The sequence below is a fragment of the Equus przewalskii genome, chromosome 9, assembly GCF_037783145.1.
Source record: "Equus przewalskii isolate Varuska chromosome 9, EquPr2, whole genome shotgun sequence".
In the NCBI taxonomy this organism is placed as follows: Eukaryota; Metazoa; Chordata; class Mammalia; order Perissodactyla; family Equidae; genus Equus; species Equus przewalskii.
In genome coordinates, this window is record NC_091839.1 from 23,765,031 (window position 1) to 23,780,197 (window position 15,167).

The following is a 15,167-nucleotide window of genomic DNA, read 5'->3' on the forward strand; positions in this document are numbered from 1 at the left end:
TGCAAGGCGGGAATCCTCTGCCTCCGCCCGGACTTACTGAGTCAGGCCATGCAGGGGTGGGAGCCTCCACTGGTATTTGGGCACCACTTGCTAAGGTTTGGACAGAGGGAGGGGCCTCCTTTGTGGCCAGGGAAGGAGGAAGGAGGCCCTGGCCTGGAACTGGGGCGGAGGTTCAGGTTTCGGTCTCACCTGCTGCTCCAGACCTCAGAACAGGAGGTGGGGTGGGGCACGCGGGCCCCTGTGCTGGACCCTGCCCTCCTCCCTCGGCCCCAGGAGTCCACGCCCCCAGCCCCTCCTCCCTCAGACCTGGGAGTCCAGGCCCCAGCCCCTCCTCCCTCAGACCCAGGAGTCCAGGCCCCAGCCCCTCCTCCCTCAGACCTGGGAGTCCAGGCCCCAGCCCCTCCTCCCTCAGACCCAGGAGTCCAGGCCCCCAGCCCCTCCTCCCTCAGACCCAGGGGTCCAGGCCCCCAGCCCCTCCTCCCTCAGACCGAGAGTCTGGCCCCTGACTCCCACCGAACGCTTCTCTGAGGACACTTTCTCCACCTGCACATGAAGAAAGCACCTGGGTTCAGCCAGATCTGCGTTTGTGTCACAGCCCACAGCCACTGTGACTTTGGGCTGGTGGCCTCCCCACTCTGAGTCTCTGTCTTCTCCTCTGTCATGGGGGCACCAATCCCAACCCCATCTCCCGCACAGAGGGAGAGGAGTCTGCTCCTTCCCTCCGACCCCAACCCTGCAGGGCCAGCGCAGATGACATCTGTGGCATGGATGTCACAGGGACACGGAGACGCCCAGGAGCCTCTCCCTGCAGCCCCCTCGAGAGCCGCCCGCCCAGCAGGTAAGTGCACCAAGCTGGGGCAGCCCTCCCCTCCCAGGCCCGGCAGCTCTGCGGCCTGGAACACTCCTTCCTCATCCTCCGGGCCACCTCGGGCTGTCAAACTGGCCCTTCAGGTTCAGCTCTGGCCGCCCCTCCTCCAGGAAGCCCGCCTTGACCTTCTCAGCAGCCTCTTCTGGGCTTCCTCGGTTTTAGCGCATGTGGAAAGGAAGACTGTCATCTCCATCATTGCTGACGCTCACCTGGCGTTTCCTCTCTGCCGGCTACTGTGCTAAGAGCTCTCTGTAATCTCATTTAATCCTCCCGACGCTGTGATGCCCATTTTACAGCTGGGGGACTGGGCACAGAGAGGTTAAGTAATTTGCCAAGGGTCACACAGCTGGAAAGGGGTGGGGTTACAAGGTTTGCACCATAGGGTAGCACCGAAGGATGCAGAGTGTAAATTGTGCAGGCTGGGTTCAACCATCTCCACCACATATTAGCCATGGGATTGTAGACAAATTACTTAACTTGTATGTGCCTCAGTTTCCTCCTGTGTAAAAAGGATAGCTGAACCCGTTCCCATTCCACAGGATGTTGTGAGGGTTGTAGACACACACATTCATACACACACATACAATGTACTCAGAGGAGGACATGAGCACACAGTAAGTGTTACCAAAATTACGAAGTGACAAAGCCAGGACTGGGACCCACACCCACGGGGCTTTTTGCCGTCACAGCACACCTCATGACTGCCCTCTTCCTGTCTGCTCTTCCATCCCCATCGATCCAGGACAAGGACTTCTTCTCTGGTTTCCAGCCACACTCAGCACAGACCGCGGGGTCAGCATGTGCCGAGAGAAGCAATGAAGCGACAATGCACATGAGTGCACCAAATTCAAAAGACTCGTTAATTCAACAAGTGCTGCTCCAGCACTCACGGCGTGCTAGACGCTCCGCGCTGTGCAGCAGATAGAGGAGGCAACTGAACACACAAAAGTCTTTGCCCACATGAAGCATACTTTCTAATGGGGGAGACATAAAATAATCAAAACGAACAGGTAAGGTAGTGTGTTAGGAGGTGATAAATGCTTTGGAGAAAAATTAAGTGTGGCAAGGGAAGAGAACAGGAAAGAAAGGAGGGTAAGAGGTGCTGCCATTTTAAACAGGGTGGTCAGCCAGGCTCCTCTGAGGTGGTGTCATCAAGCAAAGACCTGAAGGAGGTGAGGGAGCAAGCCATGAGGATATCTGCAGGGACAGCATTCCAGGCAGACAGAATGGCAAGTGCAAAGGCCCTGAGGCAGGATGGGGAATGGGTGCTCAAGGAGCAGCAAGAAGGCCAGTGTGCTGGAACACTGTGATGAAGGGGGAGAGGAGGATGAGATGAGGTTAGAGTAATGTCCCTTATGCCTTTGTAGACTTCAGCTTTTACCCAGAGAAATGGGGAGCCACTGAAGGATTTTGAGCACAGGAATGACGTGAGCTGACTTAGGTTTCTGTGGGGTCCCTGCATTGAGACTAGACTGAGGGGAGGAAGGGAGCAGGAAGACCAGTTAGAGGGTACTGTGGTGGTCCAGGTGAGAGATGATGGTGGCAGGAACCAGGTGGGGATCACTGACAACCAAAAAGGCTAAGAGTGGGCGCGACCATCCACCCCCTGCTCTGCTCTCTGAGGTCTGAGCCTTGGAGTCTGACACTGCCACTACCACTGCCTGGGGAACCTGGAGCAAGCTGTGTAACCCTTATGGGCCTCAGTCTCCTCATGTGTGAAATGGAGACCCCAACAATTACCTCACTGGGTTTTGGGAAGAAACAACGTTTATAATTTGGTTCAGAAGGACCATAAAGGAGATTTCATGCCTGAGGAGCCTGTCAGTTGCTGGAGCTCTGCCGGGCACTGAGTTAAATCTTAGCTACCATCATAATAGGGGAGTGTGGAGGGAACTTTCCAAAGGAAGAGGGAAGGGGAGGGGCGGGGGTGAGGGCACAGTGGAGACAGAACCGAGAGCAGAAGGTGTGCACACAGCAGGGACACTCGCCGGCCCTGGAGACAGAGAGACAGCCCCCAGCTTCAAACCCACCCTTCCACATTGACCACCCCACTCTTGGACTGTGAACCAGTGGAAATCAAACCCCCGACTTCCGGACGTGCTAAGAGAACTGGAGGACACCAGCCTAACACCGAGCTTTCGATTCTGGATTCTGACGTGTGAACAAGGGTGACATCAAATTACTGTGCTGTTATGGTTCAAGCGTTGTCATGAGGGAGACGATCGTGGCCCCTGAGGTCGTCCCCAGCTGTCCCCAACCCCACTTGGGCCTTCCTGCCAGCCCCACCCAGGGGCCACCCCGGCGGTGGCGGTGCCAGGTGAGCGCTCAGGTATGCAGAGGCGGCGGCCCAAGGAGGGAGCAGGAGGTGGGGCCCGCGGCCTGGGAGGGAGAGGAGAGGAGAGCTGAGGAGAGGGAGCGAGCCTCCCGTCTGACGGAGCCTGCGGGGCAGGTGAGGAGGGGCCGAGCGAGGAGGGGACTCCCAGGGTTGAGGAGGAGCAGGGGGCCGGGACTCCTGGGGGCAGACCCGGGAAAGGCTGCGGCCCTAAACTCTTGAGTCCTGAAAGGTAAGAGCTGGGAGCCTGGACCTCAGAGCGAAAGGAAGAGTATAGGGCCGCAGCGGCTGAGGAACGGGACAAGTAGCTCTCTGCAGAGACTTGGGGTCAAAGCTTTTGGTTCTTAGGGAAGAGGAGCTCTCAGCCTGTACTTCTGGGCCACTGAGAAGGTGCAGGCTGGGGACCTGGATCCCTGGGTGTAGGAAAGAAGGTGGGGTACACATAGCTTAGGGAACTGAATGCATGGATCCCTGAGGGCTTTGGGGGCCAACGTACAGGTGTGAAGGAGAAGGGGGCTGGGGACCCGGACTCCCATGTCTGAGGGAGGAGGGGCTGGGGGCCTGGACTCCTGGGTCTGAGGGAGGAGGGGCTGGGGCCTGGACTCCCGGGTCTGAGGGAGGAGGCGCTGGGGCCTGGACCCCCGGGTCTGAGGGAGGAGGGGCTGGGGCCTGGACCCCTGGGTCTGAGGGAGGAGGGGCTGGGGCCTGGACTCCTGGGTCTGAGGGAGGAGGGGCTGGGGGCCTGGACTCCCGGGTCTGAGGGAGGAGGGGCTGGGGCCTGGACTCCCGGGTCTGAGGGAGGAGGGGCTGGGGCCTGGACTCCTGGGTCTGAGGGAGGAGGGGCTGGGGTCTGGACTCCTGGGTCTGAGGGAGGAGGGGCTGGGGCCTGGACTCCTGGGTCTGAGGGAGGAGGGGCTGGGGTCTGGACTCCTGGGTCTGAGGGAGGAGGGGCTGGGGCCTGGACTCCTGGGTCTGAGGGAGGAGGGGCTGGGGCCTGGAATTATAGGCCCCACAGGCCAGGTCAGGCCCTCACCCTTTTGCTGGCTCCAAGGGCACCTCCAGGTGGCAGAGCTCCCCATTCTCGGCACCATGAGCACCACCACCACTGGGTAAGTGCCCCCCGCCCACCAGCCACCCCCAGCCCCACCACACCTCCCACCTCTGCCCTCTCCCCAACACCGGCAGGCGGCCTTTATGGCAGGCCAGGCCTGGACACTCAGTAGGATGCCTGAGCTGCTTGCCTTCCTGCCCAGCCTGTAGTTGGGGCTCCCACTGCCGCGCGGACAGACCTGGGTTTAAATTCAGACACTAACACTCAGCAGTGGCGTGACCCTTTGAGCCCCAGGCCTTCCCATGAGAAACAGGAACAATTCTGAAAGTTTGATAGGATAATGCACGTTTAGCAGGGAATCTGACCAACAGCAGGTGCTCCACTCGTGGGAACTGCGATTACAATTGTTATAGTTATCTTATTATTAAATATTGACCCTCTGCTAAAAAATCAGAGCTGTTTATAACAAAGGTTCAAGTTTCCTGGAGTGAGCAGGGAGAGGAAAAAAGAGACGCCTGGGAATAGCTGCATGGAAAACGGGAGGTAGTGAGTTCCCCAGACCAGAGGTAATCAAATTGCGGGGAGATCTGACTGGCAGGAGCAGGATGAGGAGCAAGAAGTTTGACTGAAAGGGTTTCTCATCCCTCATCCCTGACCCCACCCAAGCTCTGAGCTTCTGTTATTTCTGTGGAAATGGGGACTCAAGAACTCTTCTTGGAGATGACCTTGAAGGGGAGGTCGAGGGCAGGAGGAGACAGACAAGGATTTGGCTGGGAAGAGCCTGGCCCATGGGGGCAGGAGGAGAACAAGAGAACTCTCCGTCCACTCCAAATATGAATGCTATTGTAAAAATGCCCATTTATTGAGCAACTGCAGTGTGCTAAGCCCTTTGCATCATCATAATAAGGTAACAGTCATAGGGGCTGTGAAGGACTTCAACTGCGTCATCTCAGGGAAGTCGCCCAGCAGCCCTACCAGATGGAGGCTCTAGGGTAACTAATCCCTATCTTACAGAAAGGGAAACTGAGGCAGGAGAGACTAAGTCTCCTACCCAGGGTCTATAGCAAGGCAGTAGCTGACAGGGGATTCGAACCCAGCTCTGTGTGACAGCAGAGACCACACTCCCCACCACTACCCAGTACCACTGCCCTACTTGTCTTGTCAAAGCCCAGCTCTGGCCCTGCCCTCCCCTGCTCAAAACCCTCCATGGCAAGTCATTGCTGGTCTGCTTGGCATCTGAAACCCCCAAGATCTGCCCCCAGTTCCCATGGCCCCTCTCACCCCTCTCTTCCTCTACCAGCCCAGAAGCTGCCCCCAAACCGAGTGCCAAGTCTATCTATGGTGAGTTTAGTGGCAAGGAAACCCCAGGATGAAAGTGGGTCTGAGGGAGGAGGGGCTGGGGGCCTGGACCCCTGGGTCTGAGGGAGGAGGGGCTGGGGGCCTGGACCCCTGGGTCTGAGGGAGGAGGGGCTGGGGGCCTGGACCCCTTGGTCTGAGGGAGGAGGGGCTGGGAGCTGGACCCCTGGGTCTGAAGGAGGAGGGGCTGGGGGCCTGGACTCCCGGGTCGGAGGGAGGAGGGGCTGGGGGCCTGGACCCCTGGGTCTGAGGGAGGAGGGGCTGGGGGCCTGGACCCCTGGGTCCGAGGGAGGAGGGGCTGGGGCCAGGACTCCCAGGTCCATTCTTCTCCCCACCCCACCCGCCCCCCGCAGAGCAGAGGAAGCGTTACTCCACTGTGGTTATGGCTGACGTTTCCCAGTATCCCGTCAACGTGAGTTTGGGGTCCGCGTTGCCAAGGGGAGTTTTATGGAAGGAACCTGGGCCTCAAGAGGGTGGACTGGGGTGGATTGAAAGCAGCTGGGCCTCCCAGCAGAAAGAACCTGGGAAACGCAGTTTGCTCATCTGCAAAATGGACTTCCTGTGCCTCGCCTCAGACGTGAATATTGAGTGGAGGAAATCTGTTCCTCTCGAATCTGCTAACTTTTCCTCCGGACCAGCTCTTGTGCTGGACAGTCGGGCCACAGGGATAAATCAGATGTTCTCGGATGAGCAGGGGTTAGACTCGTCCGGAGGTACCAGCAAAGGCTGCCAGGAGCTCTAATGACGGCAGAGGAGCTTAGAAGATATAGGTATAGGTTTACTAGATATAATCCAGACCATTCCCTGCCTTCAAGGAGCCTCCAGTCTCTGTGGGAAGACAGACCCAGGTGCTAGTTACTCTGATGAAAGAAATAAAGGGCATTAGGAGGAGGCGCCAATGGGTGGAGCAGGTAATCAGGGAAGGCTTCCCGGAGGAGGTGTGGTTAGTTGCAGGCTGGAAGGCTGATTCCAAGGGATTCTGAGCCCACCTGGCTTCATCCTGGGACTCACTGCTTTCTCTGCGGTGCATCCCAGCACCTGGTGACGTTCTGCCTGGGTGAGGAGGATGGCGTGCACACAGTGGAGGACGCCTCGCGGAAGCTGGCCGTCATGGACAGCCAGGGCCGCGTCTGGGCCCAGGAGATGATGCTGCGCGTGTCTCCGGACCACGTCACGCTGCTCGACCCCCTCTCCAAGGTGCCAGGGGGCACGTGGGGGGTGGGGGCCAGGAGCAGCCGGACCGAGTTGGCGAGGCATGGAGAGCTTGGCCTTAGGGACGTCGGGGGTCAGAGTGTGAATCTCGGCCCCCGCACGTCCATCCTCTGGGAACTTTGGCAAGGGACCCCCTTTTTGAGCCTTATGAGCGTCATCTATTAAACAGGGGTGTTATCCCTAACCCCTAACCTCGTGGGGTTGCCCTGGGCAGGGCCTGTCTGTCGCCATTTAGTAGTACGGCTCCGGGCCTCAGTTTACCCGCCGTTTCACCCCCAGGAGGAGCTGGAGTCGTACCCGCTGGGCGCCATCGTGCGCTGCGACGCGGTGCTGCCGCCCGGCCGGAGCCGCTCGCTGCTGCTGCTCGTGTGCCAGGAGCCCGAGCGCGCGCAGCCCGACGTGCACTTCTTCCAGGGCCTGCGTCTCGGGGTGAGCGGACCGCGGGGGGCGGAGGGCCGCCGCCCAGGACAAGGCTGGGACCCCGCGGATTCCGGGGCGGGGTGGGTGGGGGGAGAGGGAGGAGCTGGAATTGGGCGGAGTCCCCAGCTGGCGGCGAAACGGTGCGGGGCCTCTAAGGAGGGACCCGGCGGTGGGGCAAAGGCAGGGTCTGGCCCAGAGGAGGGGGCGTGACCTGGAAAGTTCTGGAAGGGAGGGGGTTCGAGGACAGGTTGGACACAGGGCCGAGATAGAGTGGGAGGGCGGTGTGCAGACGGAGATCAAGGACTCGCACTGAGCGTAGGACAGAGGGGCTGGGGGGCCGCCAGCACTAGAATGGGGGGCGAGCGTGCTCTAGGGGGGAGGAGCCACCTGGCCGGGGCCTTGGTGGCCGGGGGTGTGGCCTAGGGCAGGGGCTGACGTAGGGCGAGTGTGTGAAGCTGGGGCGTGGCCGTGCGGGGGCGCCGTGCGTGAGCGATGACTGGGCGTGGTGGGGGGAGGGGCCCTGCCTAGGAATCGATCCGGAGCGTGGCTGGGGGCGGTCAGTGGGTGGGGAGTGGGGCGTGGCCTGACGGCGTGATTGGCAGGCGGAGCTGATCCGGGAGGACATCCAGGGAGCCCTGCACAACTATCGCTCCGGCCGCGGGGAGCGCCGAGCGGCGGCGCTCAGGTGAGGGCCTGGGCTGGAAACGGTGGAGAAGTGAGGACGGGTAGGGTCCCTGGGAGGCCCTCTCTCGGCCTCAGTCTCCTCATCCGAGAAATGGGCTGAACCACACTAGCCTAGAGCAGAATGAGTTTTGAAGGGAGTCAAACAAAGCCGGGTTCAAGTCTCCCGTGTACCTCCCAGACGAGTGCACCCGCTCTCCAAGACTCTACTTATCCGGGTTCTGGTCCTTGGTTTCTCCTCTTTCTGGCCTCAGTTTCCCTCTAAAGAAGTGCTCCCTCTCCCCATATCTCGGATTTCTCCCTACCGCTCTGAGCCTGGGTTTGACTCCTTTGGGCCACAGTGTCTCCGTTTTATGCCCCGAATTTCTCCCCTCACTGGACAGCCCCGGTGGACCCAGCCTCAGTTTCCCCTTCTGCCACCACAGGGCCACGCAAGAGGAGCTGCAGCACCGCCCCTCGCCGGCCGCCGAGACCCCGCCCCTGCAGCGCCGCCCGTCGGTCCGCGCGGTGATCAGCACGGCGGAGACGGGCGCGGGCCGCGGGCCACCCCAGGTGGAGCCCATCCCTGAGGCGGAGGAGGCGCGGAGGCCCGGCGGGGCGGCGACCTCTAGTGGCGCTGACCCAGCCTCCCCGGACCTGGGCCCCCGCGGCCCGGACCTGGCCAGTCTGCAGGCGGAGCGGGATGTGGTGAGCGGGGTGGGGCTAGGGTGGAGGCGGGACCGGCTCCGGGGTGTGTCTTACATCGGGGGATGGGGCTTGGCTCTGGGGGCGTGGTCAGACTTCTCGAGGGGGTAGCCGGCCGTAGGTAGCTGGAATATGGGGACAGGCACAGTTATCACAGGGTGTGGCCTGACCTGGGAGCGTGTCTATGCGCTCTCGGCTTGACGGTCGGGGTCCGGGACTCAGGCGTCCCCCCTGCTCTGTCCCCTAGGACATCCTGAACCACGTGTTCGACGACGTGGAGAGCTTCGTCTCGAAGCTGCAGAAGTCTGCAGAAGCTGCCCGAGTTCTGGAGCACCGCGAGCGCGGCCGCAGGACCCGGCGCCGGGAGGCCGGGGGTGAGGGGTGCCTGGAGTGGGATCCTGCACGTCCACGGTCACTCCCCAATGTCCTCCCAATCCCTAGGTTCTCCCCAAGCCCCCCTGCCAGTTTTGACTCCCCATCGTGGTCTCACCGAGTCTCTGCCTCTCCCTCTGACCCTGTCTGACGCTGCCCCCGTGCCCCCACCCCCACGCCTGCCTCGGCCACCCATAGAGGGCCTCCTGACGCTGCGGGCCAAGCCGCCCTCGGAGGCCGAGTACATCGACGTGCTTCAGAAAATCAAGTACGCCTTCAGCCTGCTGGTGAGGACGCGTCCAGACCCGGGCGTCGGGGGGCAGGCAGGGCACAAATGTGGCCCGTCTGCGCTGATACCAGCACCTCCCCGCTCCGCAGGCCCGGCTGCGCGGCAACATCGCCAACCCCTCCTCCCCGGAGCTGCTGCACTTCCTATTCGGACCTCTGCAAATGGTCAGACTCCCTGCTCCCCTGCCCTCAGGTCCCCCTTGCAGCGGGAGGAATCGGGGTTTGACTTCCAGAGGGTCTGATGGCGTGCCCACTCCTACTCCCCTGGCAGATTGTGGACACGACAGGAGGCCCCCAGTTCGCGAGCGGCGTGCGGCGGCCGCACCTGACGTCTGAGGCCGTGGCGCTGCTGCGCGACAATGTCACCCCACGAGAAAATGCGCTCTGGACCTCGCTGGGGGACTCCTGGACCAGCCCGGGGTGAGGGGCGGGGCTTGAGGCAGGGGCGTGGTGATTGAGGGGCGGGGCTTGAGGCAGGGGCGTGGTGATTGAGGGGCGGGGCTTGAGGCAGGGGCGTGGTGATTGAGGGGCGGGGCTTGAGACAGACGCATGGTGATTGGAGGGGTGGGGCTGGGAGGCAGGGGCGTGGTGATTGATGGGGCGGGACTTGAGACAGGGGCCTGGTGATTGGAGGGGCGGGGCTGGGAGGCAGGGGGCGTGGTAACTGGGGCGGGGCTGGGAGGCAGGGGCGTGGTGACTGGAAAGAAGGTATGACTGGGAGGGACGAGTCAGAGGCGGGGCTTAGCTGGGAGGGTGTGGCCAATGAGCAGGTGGGACCTAGAACAAATACCAGCGTACGATTGGAGAAAAGGTGGGAAGGTATCGTAAGGAGAGGTTTAAGACTGAACCAGACAATCCAACTGGAACAAAGGCGGGGCTTAGAGGAATAGAGCGGGGGAGGGGGGGAGCTTATGAAAGATTTGTCCTGTGCGTTTGGAAAGGGAATGAAGTCTGTGCGCTTAGAGACCGAGAGCATCAAGGGGGAAGGGGCAGAACCAGGGAGGGGATGTGTGTAGCTAGAAACCCAGTTTGGAATCAGAGGTGAGATTTAGAGGCTGGGGCAGAGCATTAGCGTGGAATCATTGTATTTAGAAATATAATTAATGTCGTGGGTGGAGCTTGGAGGCAGGGGCAGAGTTTGGCAGAAAGGGGCGAGGTTAGAATAGCTGGGATAGAGCGAGACTTAGGGGAAAGGGGAGAACATAGTGAAGCTAATGGCAGGGCTAAGTCTGGGACCGGACCAGGATCCCTGAGCCCTCGGCCCGGTCCTTGGTCTCAGGCTAGAGCTGCCCCCGGAGGAGGGACCCCCATACAGCCCCAACTTCTACAGCGGCTGGGAACCCCCAGCTACTGACCCACAGGGCCGCGCCTGGGAGGACCCAGTAGAGAAACAGCTACAGCATGAGCGGCGGCGCCGGCAGGTAAGGCAAAGGCTTCAAGGGGAGCAGCAGGCTCCGCCTGGCGACACAGCGGGGCTGGCCCCATCTGACCTGCTGCCCTCTTATCTCCTGCAGCAAAGCGCCCCCCAGGTCGCTGTCAATGGGTGAGTGTCAGCCCCAGGGCAGGGAAGGTGGGGTCCAGGAGGGGTGCGTCCTTGGGGCTCCCAGCGCTGACTCTGCCCCTCTTTTTCCTGTCTTTTTTTCTTCTATCTTCCCGGCTCTTCGCAGGTGGGTGAGGTGGTGAGGAGGCGGGGCCGGGGCTGGGAAAGGGGGGAGGAGCAGGGAGGGAGTGGGCGGGGCCCAGACTTCTGGGTCCAGGGGAGGAGGGAGCTGGAGGCTTAGATTGCAGGGTCTAAGGGAGGAGGGGGCTGGGAGTGGGTAAAGTTGAGAGGTTGGAGGCCTGGGTCCCCAATGGGCTGGAAGAAGGCGGTTTGGTTTCCCAGGGCCTGGGAAGCTCCCTGCCTAGGTCCCTTGGAGGACAGAGCCCTGGGTGTTGGAGGGAAGAGGCTGTGGAATTAGACATCTGGGCTTTGAAGAAGAGCTCAAGTCTGGTGCTGGGACTTTGGAGACCCAGAGAAGCAGGCTTGGGACTTCCAGGGCCGAGGGGCAGGTTTCTGGGAAAATTAGGGAGTGGTAGTATCTCTGGGCCCCCCAAGAGAGGTAAAGGCTGGGAGACTGGACCCTCACTTTCACAAGGCTCTAAAGCAATGGTCTCGGTCCCTGCCGAGTGTCAGCCTGGGAGCCTTTAAGGGTTAAAAGGAATAGGAAATTAAAGCTTGAGACCTGGGCTCCTGGGTCTCTGGGGGAGGAAAGAACTCGGGGTCAGAGTATGTGGTTCCACCAAGTAATGGGGGTGCAGACTCTTGGGTCCTGGGGGAGGAAGGGGCTAGGGTCCTTGGACCAGTCGGAGGTGGATGGGAGGCAAGCTGAGAGGGATGAGAAGAAAACAAGCAGCAAAGCTGGAAGAGCAGAAGGGGGGTCTGGGTGAGGGCCGGGTCAGAGGGTCTCAGCAGGCGCAGCGTGCTGGGAGCTGCCGGCCCCACACAGGGGGCGCCGCGGCCCTGAAGACCCCCCCTCTCCCTTGCACAGGTAGGCCTGATCCGTGCTGGGCTCCCTCTTACCGGGGGTCAGAGCCAAAATCTCACTCTCCCTCCGCCCTCAGCTGCCTGGTCTTGCAGAACTCCCTCCCCCTGCCACTGTGCTTCTGAATCTTGGGCTTGATACCCTCACCTTCTCTGCACCTCCACTACTTTGCAGGGAAGATGAGAATAATGATAATCCCCTCCTGGATGAGTGAGAAGTCTATGAGGTTGTGCAGGCTAGCAGTTGTGAGCTCATAGTGGTGGCAGAGCTCAGAGTCACACCCAGCAGCATGCACAATAGGGCAGAATTACTCAGGACGCGGACTCTGGGGCCAGCCTGCCTGGGTCCCAGGCCAGCTATGCCTTTCTTGTTCTGTGACCTTTACATCACCGTGTGACTTTGCACCACTGTTCCTCCACTTCATCACCTGTAAAAAAGAGACAATAATAGAGGGTCCGGGGGTAGGAAGAGAATGGGGGGTCCAAATTCTTGGTTCTACCAAGGGTTGTCTCAAGAATCAATCAGCTAATATATGTAACAGCTGTTGAACAGTGTCAGGCACGTAAGTAAGTGCTATATGTGTTAACTATAGCCTTTATAATGACTATGGGTTATCATTATGCATGAGCCCAGTGCATAGTAGATGCTCACTAAATAGCAGTTGCTTCTAGCTGTGTGATCTGGGGCAAGTGATTTTATCTGAGCCTGAATGTTCTCATCTATAAAATGAAAGTGATGCCAGTACCCATAGCATAAGCTTACCACACGGTGCCAGGTACATAAGGAGCACAATATATTCGAGCTGTTATTCCAATTTCAAAACTCTGTTAACAGTATTAACCCAGCCCCCTGCCTTGAGCCCTGCTTGGCTCTAACCCCAGCTCACACCAAAACCCTACAGCCCAGAACAGAGTGGCTGGCTGCCTCCTTATCCCCAAACCTCTCCCTTCTCCTCAGTCACCAAGAGCCGGAGCCAGAAGCTGAACCCCAGCCGGAGCCAGAGCCGGCAGGGAAGTGGGTCCTATGTAATTACGACTTCCAGGGCCGCAACAGCAGCGAGCTGTCTGTCAAGCAGCGGGAGGTGCTGGAGGTTAGAGGAGTGGGGCCCTGGGAGCTGGAGCGGACCCAGCCCTAACTTCAGATACAGGCTCTGAACTCTCACCCTTTACCTCTCCCAGGTCCTGGATGACAGGCGCAAGTGGTGGAAGGTTCGGGACTCGCAGGGGCAGGAGGGATACGTACCGTATAATATTCTGACACCCCACCCCGGGCCCCCGGGGGTCTGCAGCCAAAGCCCAGCCCGCAGCCTGGTGAGCCAGGGCAGACTCCTGGGTCTTGGGGGAAGAGGGGCTGGGGGCCAGATTGGGGGTTCAGGGGCACGGGGATTAGGCGTCATGGTTAAGGGCACTGGCAGAGGAGGTGGCTGAAGGTTCAGAAATTTATCTCCAGAAGGAGGAGGGGCTCGGACTCTGAGTTCTCTCTCTGATCCAGATGACCCTCTCGTTCCTCTGTCTAGGAGAGTAGCACTCCCCCTCCACCAGCCCAGGCTCTGGCTCCTGCACCGGCTCGGCCCCGCTGGGACAGCTGCGATAGCCTCAACAACTTGGACCCCAGAGAGAAAGGTGAGTGGTGGGGGCACCCCCTCGAAGGAGCAGTCCTTGTCCTCACTTTCCAGGCAGGGAAACCGAGGCTCAGAAAGAGTAAATGGACTCCCAACCCATCAGAGGACGCTGGAAGGCCCCGAACCTCTGGCCCCAGGACCCTTCACCCTGAGTCTGCCCTCCCCCCGGTTTCCCACCTGCAGAGAAATTCTCCCAGATGCTCAGTGTCAACGAGGAGCTGCAGGCGCGCCTGGCCCAGGGCCGCTCCAGCCCCAGTCGTGCAGCCGCGGGGCCCCGCGCCCCAGAGCCGCAGCTCAGCCCGCACTCCGGGGCCTCGGAGGTCCGCGCCTGGTTACAAGCCAAGGGCTTTAGCTCCGGGTGAGTGGGGCGGGTGCTGACTGGGGGCCCCCCACCCCAGACGTGCGCGCTAGAGACGGAGCGTTCTGATTGGCCCGGAGGGGGGGCGTGGCAAACCATGGGGAACCAGGATTGGCCCAAAGCGAGGGTCTGTCTGGTTGCAAAAATGAATGGCAGGTTTCATTTGTGTGATTGGCATGTTTTTCCAGGCTCCGATTGGAGTCTCCAGGGTAGTCCCGCCTCTCTTCGACAGTAGCGTGCAGCACCGCCTGCGCAGGGCGCGCTCATGGGTGGGTGGGAATTCAGGATTCAGCAGCGCCCCGCCCTCACTTGAGCTAGCATGCCTCTGATTGGACAAAGCGCTAGGCGAGCGTGAAGTGATTGGTAGAGCTGGGGGAACCTGAGCCGTGATTGGCCGGCAGGCCTGACCGCGCCCCCGCTGCCCCTGCTTAGGACCGTGGACGCGCTGGGCGTGCTGACCGGCGCGCAGCTTTTCTCGCTGCAGAAGGAGGAGCTGCGGGCGGTGAGCCCCGAGGAGGGGGCGCGGGTGTACAGCCAGGTCACGGTGCAGCGCGCGCTGCTGGAGGTGAGCTGGATGCTTGACCCTGGTCCCGAGCCGGGAGGGCGCCGGGGGCTCGGAGACCGGGGTCCTTATTTCCACCCCTCCTTCCAGGACAAAGAGAAAGTGTCAGAACTGGAGGCGGCGATGGAGAAGCAAAAGAAGAAGGTGGAAGGCGAGATGGAAACGGAGGTTATTTGACCCTTCCCGGCTCTCGGCCAGCAGTTTCGAGGCAGCCCCGTGGGAGCACGGACTCTACAGACTGCCCCCACCAATGGAAGTAGACCCCTTGAAGGATCACTGACCCCTTCCGGCCCTGGTCTTCCCCGTCTGGGGGATAAACTGGCCCGTCCTTACTGGAGTCTCCTGAGCGAGCGCTCGTGGGCTGGAGCGGGGAGGGCAGCGGGGCGTAGAGACAATTTAGGGGAAGCGCTATAGGCGCGCCCCGGGAGAGGGCGCACCCGGGAACCCTGTGCATTCAGATATGCTGCCCAGTCTATAAACAGCCTCTTCTTAGCAGGTGGTGTCAACTGCTGTCCCTTCTCTACCCGGGTACCAGGGGGCCCAGGAATCTGCCCCTCGTTCCAACTACAGCCTCACAGGAGGAAAGGAATCTAGATGTCCCCACCTTCTTTGGTTTCTTTCTCTGAATCCTCCTCTCCCTTCCTGGGGCCCCAACACAGGCTTCCTCCTGACCTCCCAACCTCCAGTCTGTCCTCCAGTTCGCTCTAGAGGGATCTTCTGAACACCCATGATCCCAGCCCGTCCCTTGCTCAAAATCCTTCCCTGGCTCCCCAGGGCCCTCTTAGCCCTGTGACGTGGCATTCGAGGCCCTGAGTGGTTTGGTCTCTACCCACCTCTCCT

General features: G+C 60.6%; 1 protein-coding gene and 1 long non-coding RNA gene across 12 annotated transcripts; one reads left to right on the plus strand and one right to left on the minus strand.

Moving 5' to 3' along the window:
- The first annotated feature begins 374 nt into the window (after positions 1–374).
- Positions 375–14,822, plus strand: EPS8L1 (EPS8 signaling adaptor L1). Of its 11 annotated transcripts, XM_070558551.1 has the most exons (22): positions 375–838; positions 1,611–1,878; positions 2,844–3,197; positions 4,252–4,309; positions 5,552–5,592; positions 5,961–6,019; positions 6,643–6,804; positions 7,099–7,248; positions 7,842–7,924; positions 8,346–8,607; positions 8,852–8,978; positions 9,175–9,263; positions 9,355–9,429; positions 9,536–9,684; positions 10,544–10,685; positions 10,779–10,807; positions 12,744–12,876; positions 12,965–13,096; positions 13,303–13,408; positions 13,591–13,765; positions 14,198–14,330; positions 14,418–14,822. In XM_070558551.1, exons 4-22 carry the CDS (start codon positions 4,290–4,292, stop codon positions 14,502–14,504), a joined length of 2,154 nt encoding a protein of 717 aa, XP_070414652.1. In that variant the 5' UTR covers positions 375–838; positions 1,611–1,878; positions 2,844–3,197; positions 4,252–4,289; the 3' UTR covers positions 14,505–14,822. The 11 variants fall into 11 exon arrangements, with proteins under 11 accessions (XP_070414652.1, XP_070414645.1, XP_070414651.1 ...); XM_070558544.1 differs by lacking the exons at positions 375–838; positions 1,611–1,878 and having other exon boundaries at positions 2,795–3,317; positions 4,263–4,309; XM_070558550.1 differs by lacking the exons at positions 375–838; positions 1,611–1,878 and having other exon boundaries at positions 2,815–3,185.
- LOC139073568 (uncharacterized) lies at positions 11,990–13,722 on the minus strand. Its single transcript, XR_011522461.1, has 2 exons — positions 13,585–13,722; positions 11,990–12,213 (listed from the first exon to the last, which is right to left on the minus strand). It is a non-coding gene; the product is annotated as an uncharacterized lncRNA (long non-coding RNA).
- Positions 14,823–15,167: the final 345 nt, after the last annotated feature.